Below are 23,467 nucleotides of genomic sequence, written 5' to 3' on the forward strand. Positions count from 1 at the left end.
TGTGGAAAGCTTTGCTGGATCCAAGTCACTTGAAAGCTCCATGTAGGACTTGTTTTCATTAAATGCAAACCAGAAATGACATTGCTGAAAATGAAACTGTTGAAATGAGGTCCTTTTCAGAGAGTGAAATACAAAAATTGAAAGATATGGGCAGAGGCCAGGAGAGTCTCGTGCAGCTTGGTTGGTGCCCCTATTTGATGAGAAGGCCTTGTAGACCCAAATGTCTCAGGCTGAGTAGTGCAGTAGAAGCTAACCACTGATCCCTTGCTGCAATGCTTTTTTTTTTTTTTTTTTTTTTTTTTTTTTGCCTACATTGAATAGGGCAACAAACAGGACAGAGAGATTAAGTCTGTGTCACTCTTGATGTAGATTGCAAAGAGAATGAGATCTTGACTATGAGGACTTCCCTAACACTAAGACTCCCTGGAAAATCATTCATAAAGCCTGCATTTCAGGTAAAAGCCATAGATTCCTGATTATATGACCCTGCCTCTGGGAACATGGATGATGCACTGGAGGCCTTCATGCAATAGGGCTCTTCCCAGTGTAAGACCCTGCTATCACTACTGGTTGTCTCTGACTGTGGGGGAAGCAATGGAAAAGTTCTACTGAAAAGTCTTGCTTGCGATAGAAAACAATAAACTGATTTCAATGGTTTCCCACAACTTGGGCGAAACAGATTGAAAACAAACAAGGTGAATCCATGCCCAGAGGGCCAAAAGGGAAATTCAAGAGATTATAAATGGGGGAAAAAAGGAGAGCACAGGGTTGGTCCACAGAGCAGAATGGTTTTTGTTGGTAACATGCTATGTGGTAGAGAAAAGCCCTCTAAATTAGAGGTTAAGGCCCTAATCCCATATTCCCATTGTGATGGCTTGGTGGCTACAGAATGACTCAGACCACCAAGCTATCCCAAACCAGCAAGATTCACTGAACTCACTAGCTAAGGTAGTGATGGATAACTGAACAGCTTTGATTATCTGTTGGCAGAATAGTGAGGCATTTGTATTATTGCCAACAACTCTTGTATATATATCAATAATTCAGGTAAAAACTAAAGAACATCCATGCCCAGGTGGGATGATTACTGACTATATACCTGCAGTCTCCACCTCCCACGACTCATTTTTCTTTTTTTAAAACTCCTTAACTGGCTTAATCCAGGCACTCGGGGTTCCTAATTAGGGACCATCCTCAAGGGTAGGCTTGATCATCATCCTGGGTCTTGTTCTAGAGACCTTGATGAAGTGCTGTCTCAAAATGACAGGTAGGGTCTGCAGGCAAACTGCATTGATACAGATAGTTCAAGAGGCCCATTAGATCCAGCTCTATCTCCAAATTAGGGGCAGACAGTGATCCTACCAGATTATGTGCACTGTCTCTGCTGTTTAAGTAGCTGAACAGTGGTTGGGGGGGTTGGACCATTGGGAAAGGCAGTCTGTTGACCCCTGTGTGACTGTATAACAGTGTGCCTTGGACCTGGAACATTTCTGTATGTGGAGATGAGGCCTCTTACCCTGTGCTGGACATATAAAGTTGTCTGGGAATATCTTTCCCTATTCCTGATTTGATACATACTTTGTTCTGCTTAAAGTGTGTGCATCATATGGCACCCCACTTCTGGATCTGTTCCTGGCAGGGAGAGATGGGGATCCTTCATCTGCAGCACAGGAAGGGTATTGTAGATCATCTGTGCATCAACTGTTGGGTGAGATGTGCTGGCTGTGGGGGACTGATGCTCACTATTGAGGCTGATTGTACTCTGCTTCTTGTGTGAGTAAATTGTTATATCCAGTGTTTATGTGAGTCATATTTCTTGGTGACCCTAATACCTGCAAATCATGCAGTGGTTGACATCCTGGGGTTGCAGTTTCTGGTAGTAAGCAGTATCTTGCTCCATTGCAGGAAGTAGAGGTACAGATGATGCAGGTCCTGACTCATTGTTCATATTTTCTCAAATAATCATGAGACAAGGTCATCAAGCAAGAACGGAAAATAATGAGGTACAAGAGGCTTAGGAGAAAGGGTACTCTGTCAATATGCAGAGTCAAAAAATGCAGACCAAGGAAGTGAAGTAGGATTTGTTGCCAGAGTTTTGTGTGTATGACATTTATGGCCATAAATGTATTAGGAATAAGGTTTTAAGCTTTCCTTTTCTAGAAATATTCAGATACTTAGGTGCAGGTATGGAGTAGGTGGGATTAATTAGGGTTAAAGTTTTGCCAGGCAAGATAATGAAGGAAGAAAAGACTAAAGGAGTTAAGAGTGTTTGCAAGGAAATGGTTTGAACAATAAACAAGGGAATATAAACTGGGTAGGGGGATGATTTGCAGTGAGGAAGTGATGGTATCTGTGGACTGGAGATTTCATTAAGTCCCAGGAAGAGCTGCAGTGGGAAGACTAGAAATGATAGGAAATGGGAGCATTAGCAATTAGGGTTCTAGAATTTGAGATTTTAGAGGTACTATAATTGTTGGTAAAGATAAGAGTAGAAGGTATTGCCATAGGATGGGGTAGTTGAGCTGGAAGAATGAAATGGTCATTGGGGGGAAGGAGGATAAGAAACTGAGAATGTAAGGTATTAGGTGAATCATCACTGTGGATGTTGATAGCACTATAACTAAGAGTAGTGGTGGGAATAGGGACTGTGAAATAGGTGCTGGAGTCATCAGTGAATGAGAGGGTGTGATGCAGGGTTTGAAAATGACATCTATTGGACTACTTCCAAGATTATGGGGCTTTGGCAGGAGAAGAGTGGAGATAAGATTTGGGAGCTACAACAAAGAACAAAGAACAAGGGGGGCACTCCACCTCTAGGCCTGTTCTACATAAGTGGCTCTGTTTGGAACATTTAAAGTTTGATATGTTTGGAGACATGCCGCACAAAATACCAAGCATGCAATTGAGTAAACAAGCCTAGAATTTGGAAGAAAGGTGAAGGGTGGAGGTATGCATTTGGGATTTGTACTACAAATTCATCAGTTTTGGCTACCTGGCATCCACAGGATTGTTTTTCAATTCTCTTAGTTTTTTTTTTTTTTTGTGGATTCAACCTTCATTTACTCTCAGCTCATATTATTTGGATGCAGCTACTTATTCTTAGCTGTAGGGTAGGACCAGATAGTCTTAACCACTCCAGTCCTACCCACCTGGCTATAGTGATTGGTCTGCAGGTAGAAATATCCCAGTTTGAGCTAGTGAGAGTCAGATTTAACTTTTTTGTCTAACTTTGAGTAAAAGTCCATATTGCATATTCAGGATGTGAAATCTGGAAGTGCTACAACCATCTCTTTTTTAAAAAGTTGAAGTATAGCTGACACACAGTGTTCCACTGGTTTCAGGTGTATAGCATAGTAATTCAACTAGTCTATATGTTATGCTATGCTCATAACAACTGTAACTACTCTCTGTCACATTACCATTACTAGTACAATTGACTATATTCCCTGTGCTGTACCATTCATCCCTATGACTTCTTCATTCCATAACTGGAAGCCCGTACTTCCCACTCCACCTGTTCAGCCTATCCCAACCCCCTCCCTCTGGCAACCATGTTTATTCTCTGTATTTATGGGTCTGTTTCTGCATTTTGTTTTTTCATTTATTTTGTTTTTTAGATGCCACATATAAGTGAAATTATGGGGTGTTTGTCTTTCTCCATCTGACTTATTTCACTTAGCTTAATACCCTCTAGGTCCAACCATGTTGTTACAAACGGCAAGATCTCATTGTATTTTTTATGGCTAATATTCCATTGTGTATATGTACCACATCTTCTTTATCTGTTCATCTACGGATAAATAGATGTCTTCCATATCTTGGCTATGTTAAATAATGCTACAATAAATTGTGTGTGTGTATGTGTGTGTGTATTTATTGTTTTTGTTTTTTTCCTATATTTGAATTAATGTTTTTTTCCTTTGGGTAAATACCTATTAGTGGAATTACAGGACTATATGGAATTTCTATTTTTAATTTCTTGAGGAACTATCACACTGTTTTCCAGAGTGGCTGTACCAATTTACATTCTCACTAATGGTGCATGAGGATTCCTTTTTCTCTAAATCCTGCTACAACCATCTTTTGACCACAAGAGGAGAACCTCTCTGAGAATTAAGTTAACACACGGTGGGGAGAGAGTAGAGCTGAGTTGAGAGGCAGAGAGAACTGGGTTGTAGGGATATCATTTGAACAAGATTGATTCTTAAGGCACTGGAATTTAGCCCTTCCTCAGTCAAATGAGGTTGTGTTCAGTTATCTATTGCTGCTTAATAAACCATCCCAAACTCAGTGCTTACAATAAAAACAATCGTTATTTCTCATGATTCTGTGGGTTGACTGGGTAGTTTTTCTGATTGGGCTTATTCATGCTGAGGTGTTTAGTTAACAGATCTGCTGAGGGTGAGGCTGAGCTTGGACAACAGGACAGCTGGTCATCTCTGTCCACATGGAATTTCATTCTGGATGTCTTCATGGCATAGACATATCAGGGTAGTATTCCAAGAGGTCATTTATTAAACTTTTGCTTGTATCGTGTATGCAGATGTTCCATTGTTCATATCAAGTCATATGGCCAAGGCCAGGGTCAATATGAGAGGGTGGTGAACAGGGATGTGGGTACTCAGAGGTGTGATTTGCCAGGGTCAGTCATTACTGTAATCTGTGACAATCTGCTTCTCCTAATTCTTCTTTTTTTTATTTAAAGAGAGAGAAAGAGAGAAAGAGAATGTAGGGGAAAGGGAAGGGCCAGAGGGAGAGTGATAAAGAGAATCACAAGCAGGCTCCATGCTCAGCGTGGAGCCTGACACAGGGCTCAATCTCATAACCCTGAGATCATATAAGCTGAGCTGAAATCAAGAGTTGGTTGCTTAACCAGGTGCCCCCTACTTCTACTAATTCTTAAACCTCTTGAAGCTCCTTCATGGACCAAAGGGATACATTGGCCTCACTTTACCTTATTAAAAAAAGATCAGCTATGGGGGCACCTCAGTTGGTTAAGCATTGAACTCTTGATTTTGGCTCAGGTCATGATCTCAGGTTCCTGGGATTGAGCCCTGCATCAGGCTCCACACTGAGTGTGGAGTCTCCTTGAGATTCTCTCTTCCTCTGCCCCTCCTGCTCACTTTCTCTCTCTCTCTCTTTCTCTCAAATGAATAAATAAATCTTAAAAAAAAATCTGCTATGCTAACTCTCTTACATTTCCCACTTTAGATCCATTCATTAGCCCTTTTCCCCTGCTTTTTGTTCTGAGAAGCTAACCTAAATGGATTGCATCAATGAATCCCTTGTCCTCTGGTTTCCCAATGGTTTGGGCCAGTAGGGAATCCCAGCAGGACGCCAGAGGGAATATGGAGTTGCTGTTGGCCTCTGCTAAAGGGATAACTTCTTTAAACCTGGCCCACTTCACCCCTCTCTTTCTTCCCTTGCCCTTCAGACCAAAGGGTAATAAAACTCAGATGCCCAGGATACTATTCTTTTTGGTTTTCCTACATCTTGCCTACTATGTAAAGTTTATTTATTGAGCTTTTCTCAAGTTATCTATATATTTTTTTTGTTGGGACCCCAAATAAAATTTACCTATAAAATACTACTTTGATGAGCTACAGTTAAGTACACTTAAAAATACACATACTACTTATGTATGTAAATAAAGGATAGTCTAGTCTTGTCAACCTTGTGAAAGTGAATTAATATTTTGGTTTCTGTGCACCAGATTTACCTGGTGGCTAGTATCTATTTTTTTTTACCCCATTCTCCAAGATTGTGTAACATTGTCTAAATGAGAGCTGGCTTTAAGTGCATCTGTGAGAAGCATATTACAACTGCCCATTCTACTGTAACTCTTTACAAATAAATTATAGTGAGTATTAAATAAGATGTTTAGATAATTCTTAAGCACTATTTAGAATGGCTGTGGGCAAAGGCTTGCCTAGAAATGGATTGGGAGCTTTTATAATAATGGAATCCCATATCTTGTCAGTAAATTTTATATAATTGCTGTTAGCTCTCATTTTATGATAACTTCAGGGACATAAATCCTAGAATCCTAAATTTTCAAAAGTAAGGTTTGTAGGCAGGTGCCATATCAACACTTTCTCCCTTTTGCTTTATAATACACAATCATGTGTTACATATTTTAAACTCTGGTTTTAGAGAATTTAGTAATTCTCTAAATGACAGCTAGATGGCAAACAGATAGTACAGATTTCTTAGATATTTCGAAAGGATGGAAATCATGGCTGTTGTATTTGTTAAAGTAATTTTCCAGCATACTACTAAGTTTTGCCAGTTCTCTTTTATCATTCAACCAGTATAATGATTGCTATATCTTGTAAGTACTTCAGGTATTAAGTATCAAGTATCATGAATGGTTGAGCAGTTTCTTGGGGGGTGGTGATGGGAATTAAAGTGGAGTTGGGAATTGGCTACAGTGTGAGGCTTCCTCAGTGTACATGTTTACTTTGCTCTCCTCACACTAGTGCTGCTCCATGATGTTCTCAACAGTCTGTTTCAGGTATATGGAGGAACCTGAAATGCATGTACCATTGCAGGGCAAGGCCATGGATCAGAAGTTTTTCTCTCAGAAAAATTATTTATTGGGGTGTCATAGAAAGAATTTTTCTACCTCATATTATGTAGGTAATTAGAGCTTGTGAACTTTGTAAAATGATTATACAGTGAGGATACTGGAATGAAAAGAAACTTAGAATTTATTTCTGGGAGATACTTATGTATAAGGATAGAAAATGAAAGATAACCTGTTAAGAAAGACACATTGGAAATCAACTTATTTGGAAAGAGGTTGATTAAATTCAGAGATTCACTAACCATGATAAACATTATGAAGAGAACTTATGTATATATATTGCATGCTCTGAAGGTAAAGATCAACACATACATATCATTATGAGAATTAGGAGATCTGCTTGAGCAAATCTAAAATCTGTGTTGAAAAACTAAAGAACAATATGGATGCCTGGGTGGCTCAGTTTAAGTGTCTACCTACAGCTTAGGTCATGACCTCAGGGTCCTGGGATGAGCCCTGCATTAGGCTCCCTGTTTAGTGGGGAGTCAGCTTCTCCCTCTCCCTCTTCCCTCCCCTCCATTCGTGTTCTCTCTCTCTCAAGTAAACAAGTAAATAAATAAATAAATAAAATCTTTTTTGAAAAAGTAAAGAAAAACTAAAGAACAATATTATAAGGTGTAACTTTTTGGCAGTTCAAGGAAGCCCTGTGGAAGCAAATCTGATGGAGATATTTCCTACGGTATTTAACACAATAAGGGCCAGTCTACCAATTTTTATTCAGTAGAACACAGATGGAGGATAATGCCAATGAAAGTCACACTGTATTTTTTTAATGCGTCAATTTTTTGCCATGTTTCAAGGCTTGAAGTTGTTAGGGATTTAGCTGAGGCTACTTTGGCTCATTATACCTAGCAGAGAATGTTTCTAGGCCCTGGTCAAATATCAGCTGGGGGCCACGTTGGTGAAGTACAATGGGTTAGTTTCATTCCGTCTGACTCTTAGATCCTAGATGTTGAGAAGGAGAAGAGAGGGTCAAATTAGTTTCTGGTAAAAGAGAGGTGGGAAGAGTGACTGAGTAGCCCAGTCCATTGAGCATCCAGCCCTTGGTCTCAGTTCAGGTCTTGCTCTCAGGGTTGTGAGTTTGTGAGTTTGAGCTCCACGCTGGGCATGGAGCCTACCTCAAAAAAAATAAAAAGAGTGAGGTGGGAGAGAATTATATCTATTGTGCCAGTCAATGGTCTCTTGACTATTTTCTTGCCCCTTTCCCCCTGTTTTAGGAAAAATAGAATGACTTCTCACAAACTATAAGATACATCCTTTTAAAATCAGTTTTCGATGGAGGACACTGGGAGATGGAGAGGAGAAGTGAGTTGGGGGAAATTGGTGGGGGAGACAAACCATGAGAGACTGTGGACTCTGAGAAACAAACTGAGGGTTTTGGGGGAGGAGGGTGAGGGGTTGGGTGAGCCTGGTGGTAGTATGAAGGAGGGCATATATTGCATGGAACACTGGGTGTGGTGCATAAACAATGAATTCTGGAACACTGAGAAGAAATAAAATGATAAAAAAAGAAATGGGAAGAAATCAGTTTTCAGACTTTTACACTATTTGACAGTTTTTTATTCCTCATCCTTTAAATTTTTGCACTGGAACGTTAAGTATAGATGTACTTATTGTTTCAAAATATTTGCAATAATCTAACATCTGTTCCTCTGTTTTACGTATCAAGTGATCTCTAAAGTGGATTCTCAAGTATTTACAACTGCAGGTATCTTACATAGGTAAATGGAAATTGCCCTGGCATTAGGAGACATATGATATGTGGTTAGTTTTATGTGTTAACTTGGCTGGGCCATGGTGCCCAGATATTTCATAAGACATTCTTCTGAATGTTTCTGTGAAAGTATTTTTTTGGATAAGATTAACATTTAAATCAGTGGAGTTTGAATAAAGTAGATTACCCTCCATAATATGGGTAAGTCATATCCAGTCAGTTGAAGGCTTTAACTGAACAAAAACTGACCTCTCCAGAACAAGAATGAATTCTGCCAGCAGAACTGCTTTGGGCTAGAACTGAAACTATTCTGGGTCTTCAGCCTACTGGCTATAGAGCACGGTCTCTCTCTCTCTCTCTGTGTATATATAAGTAAATTTATTTTTATTTTTCAATTTAAATTTAATTAGCCAAAGTATACTACATCATTAATTTCAGATGTAGTGTTCATTGATTTGTCAGTTGTGCATAATACCCAGGGCTCATCACATCACGTGCCCTCCTTAATGCCCATCACCCAGTTATCCCATCTCCCCATCCACCCTGTCTTCTACAACCCTCAGTTTGTTTCCCAGGGTCAAGAGTCTCTCATGGTTTGTCTCCCTCTCTGATTTCTTCCCATTCAATTTTCCCTCCCTTCTGTGATCCTCTGTTATTTCTCATATGCCACATGATATTATTCCATATAATTATTTTTCTTTGATTGGCTTATGTATGAGCATAATACCTGCCAGTTCCATCCACATTGATGTAAATGGTAGGTATTTATCCTTTCTGATGTCTGAGTAATATTCCATTGTTGTATACATACATATATATATTTATATAGATATCTATATTTAGATACTTAGATATATTTATACCCTGTATTTCCTATTGGTTATGCTTCTCTGGAGAACCCTAATTCATATGAAAATGCATATGATTTATTTCTATTTGCTATTCTTTCTTTCTCATTGTACTGGGACATTTGTCTTTTGCCTTTTATTCTAAGTTCTTTCAAAATTCTGCTCTCTTCTTTTTTAAAGATTTTATTTACTTATTTTAGAGAGAGAGAGATAGAGAAAGCACGTGAGAGGGGGGCAGACAGAGAGGGAGAGAAAGAATCTTTTTATTTTATTTTATTTTATTATTAAATTGATTTATTTATTTTCAGAAAAACAGTATTCATTATTTTTTCACCACACCCAGTGCTCCATGCAATCAGTGCCCTCTATAATACCCACCACCTGGTACCCCGACCTCCTACCCCCCCCACCACTTCAAACCCCTCAGATTGTTTTTCAGAGTCCATAGTCTTTCATGATTCACCTCCCCTTCCAATTTACCCCAACTCCTTTCTCCTCTCTAACTCCCCTTGTCCTCCATGATATTTGTTATGCTCCACAAATAAGTGAAATCATATGATAATTGACTCTCTCTGCTTGACTTATTTCACTCAGCATAATCTCTTCCAGTCCCGTCCATGTTGCTACAAAAGTTGGGTATTCATCCTTTCTGATGGAGGCATAATACTCCATAGTGTATATGGACCACATCTTCCTTATCCATTTGTCTGTTGAAGGGCATCTTGGTTCTTTCCATAGTTTGGCGACCATGGCCATTGCTGCTATAAACATTGGGGTACAGATGGCCCTTCTTTTCACTACATCTGTATCTTTGAGGTAGATACCCAGGAGTGCAATTGCAGGGTCATAGGGAAGTTCTATTTTTAATTTCTTGAGGAATCTCCACACTGTTCTCCAAAGAGGCTGCACCAACTTGCATTCCCACCAACAGTGTAAGAGGGTTCCCCTTGGGAGAGAGAGAATCTTTTTTTTTTTTTTAAAGATTTTATTTATTTGCAGTCAAAGATCACAAGTAGGCAGAGAGGCAGGCAGAGAGAGGAAGGGAAGTAGGTTCCCTGCCGAGCAGAGAGCCCAATGCGGGGCTCGATCCCAGGACCCTGGGATCATGACCAGAGCCGAAGGCAGAGGCTTTAACCCACTGAGCCACCCAGGAGCCCCAGGAGAGAGAGAATCGTAAGCAGACTCCACACCGAGCATGGAAACTGCTGAGGGGCTCAATCTCACAACCCCAAGATGAAGACCCAAGTCAAAATCGAGAGCTGGATGCCCAACTCTCGTTGGTGCCCCAAAGCTAAGGAACTCTAGCTTCTTTTATCTAAAAGTTTGTGATGGTTATGAATTTTATTTTTTGTTGTTGTTTTAACCATGCAACATTGTCTTTTATTATGTATGGCTTTTAAAAATTATTTCCTCAATCTCTCCATACATAGGCAGAAGGAAGTATATTGTTTAACCTACAGAACTGGGAAATATTGACCACTGCCTAGAGGAGGGAAAATCAACCCTAAAACAAGCTTAACCAGGAGGCTAATTCATCTGCCGACCTCCAAGAACATGGAGATGAACATGATAGACTGTCCCCCATCTGAACCTTCATTCACCACCGTTCGATAACCCTTCTTCAGGCCCAAATCAGCAGCACATTTCTTGCCAACAATCATTAAATGTCCAAGAAGACTTTCATCATCATCTTCTTCTACAGAAATCTGGGATATATGTTTCTTGGGTATCACCAGAAAATGAGTTGGTGCTTGAGGGGAAATGTCATGGAAAGCAAGACACTGGTCATCCTCAAAAATGATTTTGGCTGGGATTTCCTTGCGAATGATCTTCCCGAAGATTGTGTAGCCACCAGGCCACGCGGCCTGAGCCTTGGCGATCTCATCTGCCATCTCGGCCTCCTTCTTGTGCGGCCGCCCCGGGCAGAAGCTCGAGAGGAGGGATGATTGTTATGAATTTTAGTCCAAAATATTGACCTGCAAGAATGTCACATTCCTTAATTTCGCTAAGACTCAGATCTGCTTTAAGCCTCCACCTACAGCATGGCACTCACCTCTGGAATCTCCTTCCCCATTCTGTTAGTTTACACAAGAGTGTTAGTGTTATTATCACACTGGGGAGGAACTAATTAATCCAAGGTTGTTGGCAGTGTCACTGAAATTTCTCTGCTATTTGATATAGTTTTTCTGAAGATTCTGGTCCTCTGGTTTAAGTCAATTGTTTCTTTGAGATGAGTCAGCTGCGTCTCACAGTGACCATAGATTTTCTTGAAAAGGACTTCATTATTATTATTATTATTATTAGTGGTGCTTGTTTGTTTTCTTCTGTAAGCCTCTCGTTGGAATTCATATGCAGTCCCATATGGGGCTAACTCTCTTCCATGTTTAATCCTACTTCCAATTCTTGTCCCTTCCCTTTGTTTTAGAAAGTCTCCTCCAGTCCTCTGGTTTGCCTAACACTGTCTCACTCAAAGCATTAGACTCACGTCTCCCTCTCAGGGAAGACTTAGATTTTTAGAGAAGTCAGAGTTGAGATTGTTTCCTAGAAGCAAATTCCAAAGTTTTTATGGTTATTTCACTAGAATAGAGGAGGGAAAAATACTTCTAGCTGAGAGAGCAAATTAATGTACTAATGGATTATCCTGTTGTATGTCTCTACAATATTATGTTTCCTCATCATTTCTGTTTTTGATTTTGTACAGATCCCTTTGTCATTATTTTCCATGATTTCTTTCTTAGAATCTTGGTTCTTTCCTATTGAAGCACATTTTTTTGGCAAATATGATATTTGACAACGGTGACAGTTTGTGGACATGATGATGCTTCAGATCTTACCTATTCCCCGTTTCAGTTTGTGTTTGATACTTAGCATTTTTAATTCTTCAGCAAATATTTCTTTGTTAAAATGTCACTTCCAGATTTTTCTTTGAGTTCTTCTCTCTGTGTGTGCAATTCTTTTTCTAACTTTTATCTTTGATCTTTACCCTTGGTGATTTCTTTCAGTGATAATGATTATGGAGATGTTTGAGAAACTGTTGCTCTGTCATTTACCATACAATTAATTTAGTTCTATTTAGTCCACATTCCTGAGGTGAATCTGGCAGGAATTCAAACTGCCAAGGGCTGTCCCAAGGGTGAGTCTCAGGGTGAAGGTTTAGATGAGCTCTTCCAGGAGCAGCTGGAAGCTTCTAAGTTCAAGAGGTAGTTGGAGCAGGGGGAGACCAGAAGTCTGTCGGTACCAGGTGAAGAATATCAAGCATCAGATCCAAGTAGCAAGTTCTAAGCTACAACCAGTAAATGATGTAAGGATTCAAGAACCAAACTGATCAGGACACTTTACTATCTAGTTCCTGGGACTATTCCTTCTTTGATTCAGAAGATTTTTTCACTGTTTTCTCTTCCTTTACCTGTCTCCTAAACCTTCCCCATGGTTTTGTCCTTGGTTCTTTTCCATATATTCATTCTTTCTGAGTGATTTAATTCATTGAGTATCTTCTATGTGCCAGGTACTATTCTAGGAGCAGGGATTGCAACAGTGACCAGGTCAGACAAGTCCTTACAAAGAGCTTTTGTTCTAATGGAAGACACAGTGAGAAAAAGTAAGCAAGGTAATTTCAGGTGATAAGTACTAGAAAGAGTAAAAGCAGGATGATTCAATTTAATAAAGAATGGATTCTACAGAGCAGAGGGGCCTTCATGCAAAATGCAGGGGGATATTGCTTTAAACAAAGGTAATGATGAAGTCCCAAGATAGAAGAGTTAATGTAAAATAAAATTGGCATAGTCAAGAAACAGAAAAAAAAGCAAAGTGACTTGAATGCTTTTTTTTTTTTTAAAGATTTTATTTATTTGAAAGAGAAAGCGAAAGAGAACACGAGCAGGGGGAGGGGCAGAAAGAGAGGGAGAAGCAGACTCCCCGCAGAGCAGTGAACCCATTGTGGGTTTTCCATCCCAGGACTCTGGGATCATGACCTAAGCTGAAGGCAGACACTTAAGGGCTTAACCGACTGAGCCACTCAGGTGCCTTGACTAGAAAGCTTTTTAAAGGCTGAGAACGGCAGGAGTTGAGATTGGAAGGAAAGAATTTTTGTTTCATTATAAATGTGATGGAATGTTATTGGAGGGTTACAGGTAGGAATGCAATATACTATGATTTACATTAAAATATTTTTTTTTGTTGGGGCACCTGGATGGCTCAGTGGGTTAAAGCCTCTGCCTTCAGCTCAGGTCGTGATCCCAGGGTCCTGGAATGGAGCCCCACATCGGGCTCTCTGCTCAGCGGGGAGCTTGCTTCCTCTAGGCTCTCTCTCTGCCTGCTTGTGATCTCTGTACAAAAAAAAAGTATATATATATTTTTGTTTATTTTTAATCTTTTTTATGCCTAACGTGTTAGAGACTGGAAACTGTATAAAACCAATACATACATTAATGAATTACAAAAAGTTGAATGTCTTTGTAACTCCTACCTAGGTCAAGATACAGTATTTTGCCAGCTACCCCAAATGCCTGATATATGCCTTATCTTAATCACAAACCCTTTTGTACCGACCTAAAAGTAATAATTACAAATTTTACAGTAATGAATTCTTTGCTTTCATTAAGTTTTTTCAGCTATATATATGCATCCCTAAACATCATTGTTTAGTTCTTTCTTTTAAGTCTCTCTTAATCCGTGAGTTCTCCTCTGTCTCTTTTTATCTTTCCCTTATATTTTATTGTTGAGAAAATTGAGTCATTTGACCTATACAGTTTCTTACAGTCTTGGTTTGTGGATTATATTCTCGTAGTGTATTTAATATATTACTCAGTCTTACGCAGATTGTCTCTCTTGATGCTAGTTAACTTTGAAACTCAATGCCTAAATTCATTAATGCTTTAGAAATTATAACATAATTTCTTAATCTCTTTTCCTCATCAAGAATAATCCCGGTTTTCAAGAATATTGGCATGTTATAATATAACATAATTATTTGTGTTTTATTCTGCATTATATATAGGGTAGTCTCAGAAAAACAATGTGAATACAACAACCACTTATATGATTGTTGCTAACAATTACATTATTTTTGTGTATGCTTTCCTCACCTCATTTCCCCACTTAAAAGATGTATAGTATAGCTGCAGTGTATCAACACTCTAAACTTGTGTAACCATTGTATACTATATTCTCTCATAACCTTCATCTAATCTTAATTCTACAACTAAATGAATATTTAATATTCACCACTAGTTCTTATGTATTCTCTCATAACCTTCATCTAATCTTAATTCTACAACTAAATGAATATTTAATATTCACCACTAGTTCTTATGTCAATGTTTCTCTAGTCATTATGCTATCTGAAGTTAATTCCCTAGATTTGGTAGGAAAGGTTCATGTGAACAATATGAGTTCTTGCATATTGATAACAGTTAACTGTGTTATTTAATTTTGTAAGAAAGTTTTGTTGGCTTTCAAATATAAAAATCATTGAGACATGCTTCTTTTCTTAAGTACCTTATATAAGTTATGCCATTTTATTCTGTTGAAAAGTGTACTGACAATTTGAATTTCTTTCCCATTTAATTAACTTTGCCCTATGGCTATGCCCCAAAGAATTTTTTCTCCTTTTCTTCAAAGCCAGTGATTTTATTCAAGTATTTTTCTCCATCTCCCCAACTTTATTGAGATATTATTGATGCATAACATTGTGTAAGTTTAAGGTGTTGATTTAATATACTTATATATTGAAAAATGATTACCACTGTACCTGTTAGTGAACACCTTCATCATATCACATAATTACTGTTTCTTTTATTGCAGTGAGAACATTTAAGTTTACTCTCTTAGCAACTTCCAACTATGTAATACAGTATTGTTAATTATAGTCATCGTGCTGTGCATTATATCCCCAGAACTTATTCATCTCGTAACTGGAAATTTGTACTCTTTGACCATCATCTCCCCATTTTCCCCACTCCTCAGATCCTGGTAACCACTATTCTAGACTTTGTCTTAGGAGTTCAGCTTTCTTAGATTCCACATACAAGTGCTATCGTATAGTGTTTGTCTTTCTCTGCCTTGTTTCCTCAAGGTCCATTTATGTTATCCTAAATAGCAGGATTTCCTTCTTTCTCATTGCTGAGTAATAGTTTATATAGATACCGTATCTTTATCCATTCATCTGTTGATGAACACTTATGTTGTTTCCATGTGTTGGCTATTGTGGATAATACTGCAGTGAACGTGGAAGTGTAGAATATCTCTTTGATATCCTGTTTTCATTTCCTTTGACTATATACCAAGATGTATATAAGTATTGTAGGATCATAAAGAAGTTCTATTTCTAATTTTTGAGGCATTTCTATATTGTTTCTCCTAGTAGCTGTACCAATTTACATTCCCACCAACAATGTATAATGGTTACCTTTTCTCCACTTCCTTACCAACACTTGTTATATCTTGTCTTTTAGTCATAGCCATTCTAACAAATGGGAAGTAATATCTTACTATGGTTTTGATTTACATCTCCCTGATGATTAGTGATGTTGAGCTGTTGGCCATAGGTATGTCTCCTTTGGAAAAATGTCTATTGCAGATCCTCTGCCCATTTTTCCCATCAGATTTTTCTGTTGTTTTTCTTTATATATTTTGGTCATTAACTCCATTTCAGATATATGATTAGCAAATATTTTCTCCCATTAAGCTGCCTTTTCATTTTGTTGGTGGTTTCCTTTGTTATACAAAAGCTTTTTAGTTTGATGTAGTTCCACTTTATGTTTGCTTTTTTTTTTAACTTTTGCTTTGGGTGTCAGATCCAAAAAGTCAATGTCAAGGAGTGTACCCACTATGATTTCTTCTAGGAGTTTTAATGTCTTAAACCAGTTTGAACTGATTTGTGTATATAGTGTGAGATAATGGTCCAGTTTCATTTTTTTACTTGCGTTTATCCAGTTTTCACAGCATCATTAATGGACTATCTTTCACCATTGTATATTCATATTTTCTTTGTTATAAATTAATTGACCATATATATGTGGGTTTTTTGGGGATCCTCTCTTCTCTTCCATTTATCTATGTGTCTGTTTTTATGACAGTACTGTACTGTTTTGATTATTGTAGTTTTGTTATATAATTTGAAAACAGGGTGTATGATACCTCCAGCTTTGTTCTTATTTTTCAAGATTTCTTTGGCTATTCAGGGTCTTTTGGTTCTATGGAAATTTTAGGATCATTTTTCTATTTTTGTGAGTAATGTTATCAGAATTTTGATAGGCATTGTATCTGGATAGTGCAGACATTTTAATATTAATTCTTCAAATCCATGAGGATAGAGTATCTTTCAATTTATTTGTGTCTTCTTCAATTTCTTTCGTTAACATATTATAGTTTTCAGTGTATAGATCTTTTACTTCCTTGGTTAAATTTATTCCTAAGCATTTTACTACTTTTGATGCAGTTATAAATGAAGCTGTTCATTTCTCTTTCTGATATTTTGTTGTTAGTGTATAGAAATGCAACTGATTTTTGCATATTTATTTTATATCTTGCAACTTTTCTAACAGTTTTTTTGTAGAGACTTTAGGGTTTTTTTATATATAATATCATAAGCAAAGAGAGATAATTTTACTTTTTCTTGTCTGATTTGGATGAGTTTTATTTATTGTTCTAATTTCTGTAGCTAAGACAGAAGTGGCAAGAGTGGGGGCATCTTTGTCTGTTTCTTGATTCTAGAGGAAAAGCCTTTAGCTTTAAAAAAAAAAATTATTTTTATTAACATATAGTGTGTTATTTGCCCCAGGGGTCCAGGTATGTGAATCATGAGGCTTACACATTTCACAGCACTCACCATAGCACATACCCTCCCCAATGTCCATAACTCAACCACCTACTCCCTACCCTCCCCACATCCCAGAAACCCTCAGTTTGTTTTGTGAGATTAAGATTCTCTTATGGTTTGTCTCCCTCCCGATCCCATCTTGTGTCATTTTTTCCTTCCCTGCCCCCCAAAAAACTCCTCACCCTGCCTCTCAAATTCCTCATATCAGAGAAATCATGTGATAATTGTCTTTCTCTGATCGACTTATTTTGCTAAGCACGATATCCCCTAGTTCCATCCATGTCGTTGCAAATGGTAAGATTTCATTTCTTTTGATGGCTGCATAGTATTCCATTGTATACATACCACATCTTCTTTATCCATTCATCTGTTGATGGATATCTAGGTTCTTTCCAAGTCTGGCTATTGTGGATATTGCTGCTATAAACATTTGGGTGCAGGTGCCCCTTCGGGTCACTACATTTATATCTTTAGGGTAAATACCCATTAGTGCAATTGCTGGGTTGTAGGGTAGCTCATTTTTCAACCTTTTGAGGAATCTCCCTACTGTTTTACAGAGTGGCTGCACCAGCTTGCATTCCCATAGTGTAGGAGGGTTCCCCTTTCTCTGATCCTCTCAACATCTGTCATTTCCTGACTTGTTAACTTTAGTCATTCTGACTGGTGTGAGGTGGTATCTCATTGTGGTTTTGATTTGTATTTCCCTGATGGTGAGTGATTTTGAGTACTTTTTCATGTGTCTGTTGGCCATCTGGATGTCTTTGAGGAAATATCTGTTCATGTCTTCTGCCCATTTCCTGATTGGACTATTTGTTCTTTGGGTGTTGAGTTTGAAAAGTTCTTTCTAGATTTTGGATACTAACCCTTTATCTGGTATGTCATTTACAAATATCTTCTCCCATTCTGTTGATTGTCTTCTTATTTTGTTGACTGTTTCCTTTGCTGTGCAGAAGCTTTTGATCTTAAGGCCCAAGAGTTAATTTTTGCCCTTGCTTCCCTTGCCTTTGGCAATGTTTCTAGGAAGAAGTTGCTGCCGTTGAGGGTGAAGAGGTTGCTGCCTCTGTTCTCCACAAGGATTTTGATGGATTCCTGTCTCATGTTGAGGTCTTTCATTAATTTTGAGTCTATGTTTTTGTGTGGTGTAAGGAAATGATCCAGTTTCATTCTTCTGCATGTGGCTGTCCAATTTTCCCAACACCATTTGTTGAAGAGACTGTCTTTTTTTCCATTGGATATTCTTTCCTGCTTTGTCAAAGATCAGTTGACATAGAGTTGAGGGTCTACTTCTGGGCTCTCTATTCTGTTCCATTGATCTATATGTCTGTTTTTGTGCCAGTACCATACTATCTTGATAATTACAGCTTTGTAATAGAGCTTGAAGTCTGGAATTGTGATGCCACCAAATTTGGCTTTCTTTTTCAACATTCCTCTGGCTATTCGAGGTCTTTTCTGGTTCCATATAAATTTTAGGATTATTTGTTCCATTTCCTTGAAAAACATTGATGGTATTTTGATAGGGATTGTATTAAATGTATAGATTGCTTTAGGTAGCATGGACATCTTCACAATATTTGTTCTTTCAATCCATGAGCATGGAATGTTTTTCCATTTCTTTGTGTCTTCCTCAATTTCTTTCATGAGTACTTTATAGTTTTCTGAGTGCAGATTCTTAGCCTTTTGGTTAGGTTTATTCCTATGTATCTTGTGGTTTTGGGTGCAATGTAAATGGGATCAACTCCTGAATTTCTCTTTCTTCTGTCTTGCTGTTGGTGTAGAGAAATGCAACTGATTTCTGTGGATGGATTTTTCTATCCTGACACTTTACTGAATTCCTGTCTGAGTTCTAGCAGTTTTGGAGTGGAGTCTTTTGGGTTTTCCACATAAAGTATCATATCATCTGCAAAGATATGTGAGATATGTGAGAGTTTGACTTCTTTGCTGATTCAGATGCCTTTAATTTCTTTTTGTTGTCTGATTGCTGAGATAGGACTTCTAGTACTATGTTGAATAGCAGTGGTGATAGTGGACATCCTTGCCATGTTCTTGACCTTAGGTGAAAAGCTCTCAGTTTTTCCCCATTGAGAATGATACTCGCTGTGGGTTTTTATAGATGGCTTTGATGATATTGAGCTATGTACCTTCTATCCCTACACTTTGAAGAGTTTTGATCAAGAAAGGATGCTGTACTTTGTCAAATGCTTTTTCAGCATCTGTTGAGAGTATCATATGGTTCTTGTTCTTTCTTTTATCAATGTATTGTATCACATTGACTTGCAGATGTTGAACCAACCTTGCAGTCCAGGAATAAATCCCACTTGGTCGTGGTGTATAATCCTTTTAATGTACTGTTGGGTCCTATTGGCTAGTATTTTGTCAAGAATTTTCGCATCCATGTTCATGAAGGATATTGCTCTGTAATTCTCCTTTTTGATGGGGTCTTTGTCTGGTTTTGGGATCATGGTAATACTGGTCTCATAAAATGAGTTTGGAAGTTCTCCTTCCATTTCTATGTTTTGGAACAGTTTCAGGGGAATAGGTATTAGTTGTTCTTTAAATGTTTGGTAGAATTCCCCTGGGAAGCCATCTGGCCCTGGGCTCTTCTTGTTTATTGGGAGATTTTTGATGACAGCTTCAATCTCCTTACTGTTTATGGGTCTGTTCAGTTTTTCTATTTCTCCCTGGTTCAGTTTTGGTAGATTATAGTTCTCTAGGAATGCACCCATTTCTTTCAGATTGTCAAATTTGCTGGCATATAGTTGCTTATAATATCTTCTTATAATTGTTTGCATTTCCTTGGTGTTGGTTGTGATCTCTCCTCTTTCATTCATGATTTTATTAATTTGGGTCCTTTCTCTTTGGATAAGTCTGGCCAGGGGTTTATCAATCCTATTAATTCTTTCAAAGAACCAGCTCCTAGCTTCATTGATTTGTTCTATTGTTTTTTTGGTTTCTATTTCAGTGATTTCTGCTCTGATCTTTATTATTTCTCTTCTCCTGCTGGGTTTAGGCTTTCATTACTGTTCTTTCTCCAGCTCCTTTAGGTGTAGGGTTAGGTTGTGTACTTGAGAGCTTTCTTGTTTCTTGAGAAAGGCCTTATACTTGTTTCTTGAGAAAGGCTATATACCTTCCTGTCAGGACCACCTTTGCTGTGTAATGATGACTTTGAACAGTTGTGCTTTTATTTTCATTTTTTTACATGAATTTTTTTCATTCTTATTTAATTTCCTGTTTGACCCATTCATTCTTTAGTAGGATGCTCTTTAGCCTCCATTTGAGTTCTTTCTAGCTTTCCTCTTGTGATTGAGCTCTAGCTTCAGAGCATGAAAACATGCAGGGAATGATCCTAGTCTTTTGGTACTGGTTGAGACCTGATTTGTGACCCGGGATGTGATGTATTCTGGAGAATATTCCATGTGCACTAGGGAAGAATGTGTATTCTGTTGCTTTGGGATGGAATGTTCTGAATATATCTATGATGTCCATCTGTTTCACTGTGTCATTTTAAGCTTTCATGTTCTTGTTGATCTTTTGGATGATCTGTCCATTTCAGTGAGGGGGGTGTTAAAGTCCCCTACTATTATTGTATTATTTTTGATTTGTTTCTTTGATTTTGTTATTAACTGGTTTATATAATTGTTATTAACTGGTTTATCCTTGGCTGCTCCAAGGATTAGGGCATAGATACTTAAAATTGTTAGAGCTTCTTGTTGGACAGATCCTTTGAGTATAATATAGTGTCCTTCCTCATCTCTTATTATAGTCTTTGGTTTAAAATCCAATTTATCTGTTATAAGGATTACCACCCCAGCTTTCTTTTGATGTCCATTAGCATGGTAAACTGTTTTCCACCCCCTCACTTTAAATCTGGAGGTGTCATTGGGTCTAAAATGGGTTTCTTGCAGACAGCATATTGATGTGTCTTGTTTTTTATCCATTGTGATACCCTGTATCTTTTGATTGGAGCATTTAGCCCATTTACATTCAGGGTAACTATTGAAAGATATGAATTTAGTGCCATTGTATTGCCTATAAAGTGACTATTACTGTATATTGTCTCTGTTCCTTTCTGGTCTACTACTTTTGGGCTCTCTCTTTGGTTAGAGGACCCCTTTTCAATATTTCCTGTAAGGCTGGTTTGGTGTTTGCAAATTCTTTTAATTTTAGTTTTTCCTGGAAGTTTTTTTTTTTTTTTTTTTATCTTTCCTTTTATTTTTCAATGACAGCCTAGCTGGATATAGTATTCTTGGTTGCATACTTTTCTTGTTTAGTGCTCTGAATATATCCTGCCAGTTCTTTCTGGCCTGCCACATCTCTGTGGATAAGTCTTCTGCCAATCTAATATTTCTGCCATTGTATGTTACAATGTTACAGCTCTTGTCCCGAGCTGCTTTCAAGATTTTTCTGTTTGTCACTAATACTTGTAGATTTTAGTATTAGATGATGGGGTATGGACCTATTTTTATTGATTTCAACGGGGGTTCTCTGTGCTTCCTGGATTTTGATGCTTGTTCCCTTTGCTATATTAGGGAAATTATCTACTATAATTTGCTCCAATATACCTTCTGCCCCTCTCTTTCTTATTATTCTGGGATCCTAATTATTCTAATATTGTTTCATCTTATGGTATCTCTTATCTCTAGTAGTTCCTTGTCTCTCTTTTGCTCAGCTTCTTTATTCTCCATCATTTGCTCTCCTGTATCACTAATTCTCTTTTGCCTCATTTATCCTAGAGTAAAAGCCTCCATTTTTTATTGTCCCTCATTAATAGCTTTTTTTGATTTCAGCTTGGTTAGATTTTAGTTCTTTTATTTCTCCAGAAAGGGATTTTATTTTTCCAGAGAGGGATTCCCTGATATCTTCCATGCCATTTTTGAGCCCAGCTCGTACCTTGGCAATCCTCATTCTGAACTCTAGTTTTCACATATTACCAATGTCCATATTGATTAGGTCCCTAGCTGTCAGTACTGCCTCTTGTTCTTTTTTTTTTTTTTCTTTGTGGTGAGTTTTTCTGCCTTGTAATTTTATCCATATAAGAATATATGAACAAGAGAATAAAATGCTAAAAGGGTGGCAACAACCCTCTGACAATATATGCTAACCAAATCAGAAGAAACCCAAAATCAGAGTGAGAAGAAAGGGGGAATATATATATATATATATATATACATACACATTAGACTGGGGAATAGAACAGAGCCACCCATTTGATTTTGTGTGTATTTTTCTCTCTTAGAGGAAACTACCTCCCAAAATTTTAAAGAAAGAAAAACATATATATATATATATATACACACACACACACACACACACAAAAATAAGGGTAAACACAATGAAACACAATGACTGTAAAGATGAAAATTAAAGATTCTAAAAAAGGAATTGATAAGATAAGTTGGTTGGAAAAAGAAAAAAAAAGAGAGAAGAGAAATGTAATCAGCCTGGAGACTAGAACAAAGTCATGTGCTAGATTTAGTGTATATTTTGATCTAGTAAAAGAAATTGTATCCCAAAATTTTAGATTAAAAATCTATACGTGTACAAAAAACAAGGTTAATTACAATGAAGGGATAAAATATGACTATAACAATAAAAATTTTAAAATATTTTAAAAAATGTATTGTTAAGCTAAAATAGTTAAAAAGTGTTAAAAGATGAAAGAGGAAAAGATAAAGAAATAGAATAAAAAAAGAAAATAAAAAAAATTTAACTTTGCAAGACTAAAGAATCGTGGGAAAGAAGCCATGAATTCTATGTATTGCTTTCCCCTAGCTCTGGAGTTCCACAGTTCTCATTGATCTTTGAACTTGGTCTTGGATGGATGTTCTTGCTGATCTTTTGGGGGAGGAGCCTGTTGCAGTGATTCTCAAATGTCTTTCCCTGAGGCAGATTTGTACCACCCTTCCCAGGGGCTAGGCTAATTCCCTCTTAGGAGTTTTTGGTCCCTGAATTCTTTCTCTATAGCTTTGACGGACAGGATTGAGAATGGCAGCCTCCCAATTTCTGGCCATAGGAGCTGAGAGCCCAGGACCCCGCTCCTCAGTGTGCCCTCAGTGAGAAGCAGTCGATTCCTCCCCTCTCTTTGGTCTCCCACTACACTCCTTGCTCACCCAACCTGTGACCGAGCACGTTTCTATCACAGACATGTGGCCCTGTTTGGAGTCTCCAAACTCAGCAGATTCCTGCTGTGTGCTCCTATGCCTCGCCTCCTGGAGGAGGAAGGTAGGGGTCTCCCTGGATCTGCCACTTATGGGGTCCCTGCTCAAAGAGCAGAGGCCCAACTGTGCCTTGGATCATGGTTTAAGGTAACCCTGAGGCAAGAGCTCACTCCCCGGCTCTGTCTCTGTAGCCAGCTTCCCCGCTCTGATACCTGGGAGCTCTGCCACACTTAGCCCAGGTCTTTTTGTGACCCCACAGGACCTGAGACCACACTGTCCCTGTGAGGGCTTCATCCCCACTTAGCCTCTGGAGCAACATCTGTTGGTGGAGCAGAATTCTAAAAG

The 23,467-nt window shown here is 38.0% G+C and overlaps 1 protein-coding gene across 1 annotated transcript; it reads right to left on the reverse strand.

The window, feature by feature from the left end:
* Positions 1-10,508: 10,508 nt before the first annotated feature.
* Positions 10,509-11,055, reverse strand: LOC132017443 (adenosine 5'-monophosphoramidase HINT1-like). The gene has a single exon (XM_059399232.1). It carries the CDS (start codon positions 11,038-11,040, stop codon positions 10,681-10,683), a length of 360 nt encoding a protein of 119 aa, XP_059255215.1. The 5' UTR covers positions 11,041-11,055; the 3' UTR covers positions 10,509-10,680.
* Between the last annotated feature and the right edge of the window lie 12,412 nt (positions 11,056-23,467).

The sequence above is a fragment of the Mustela nigripes genome, chromosome 5, assembly GCF_022355385.1.
Source record: "Mustela nigripes isolate SB6536 chromosome 5, MUSNIG.SB6536, whole genome shotgun sequence".
Taxonomy (NCBI): Eukaryota; Metazoa; Chordata; class Mammalia; order Carnivora; family Mustelidae; genus Mustela; species Mustela nigripes.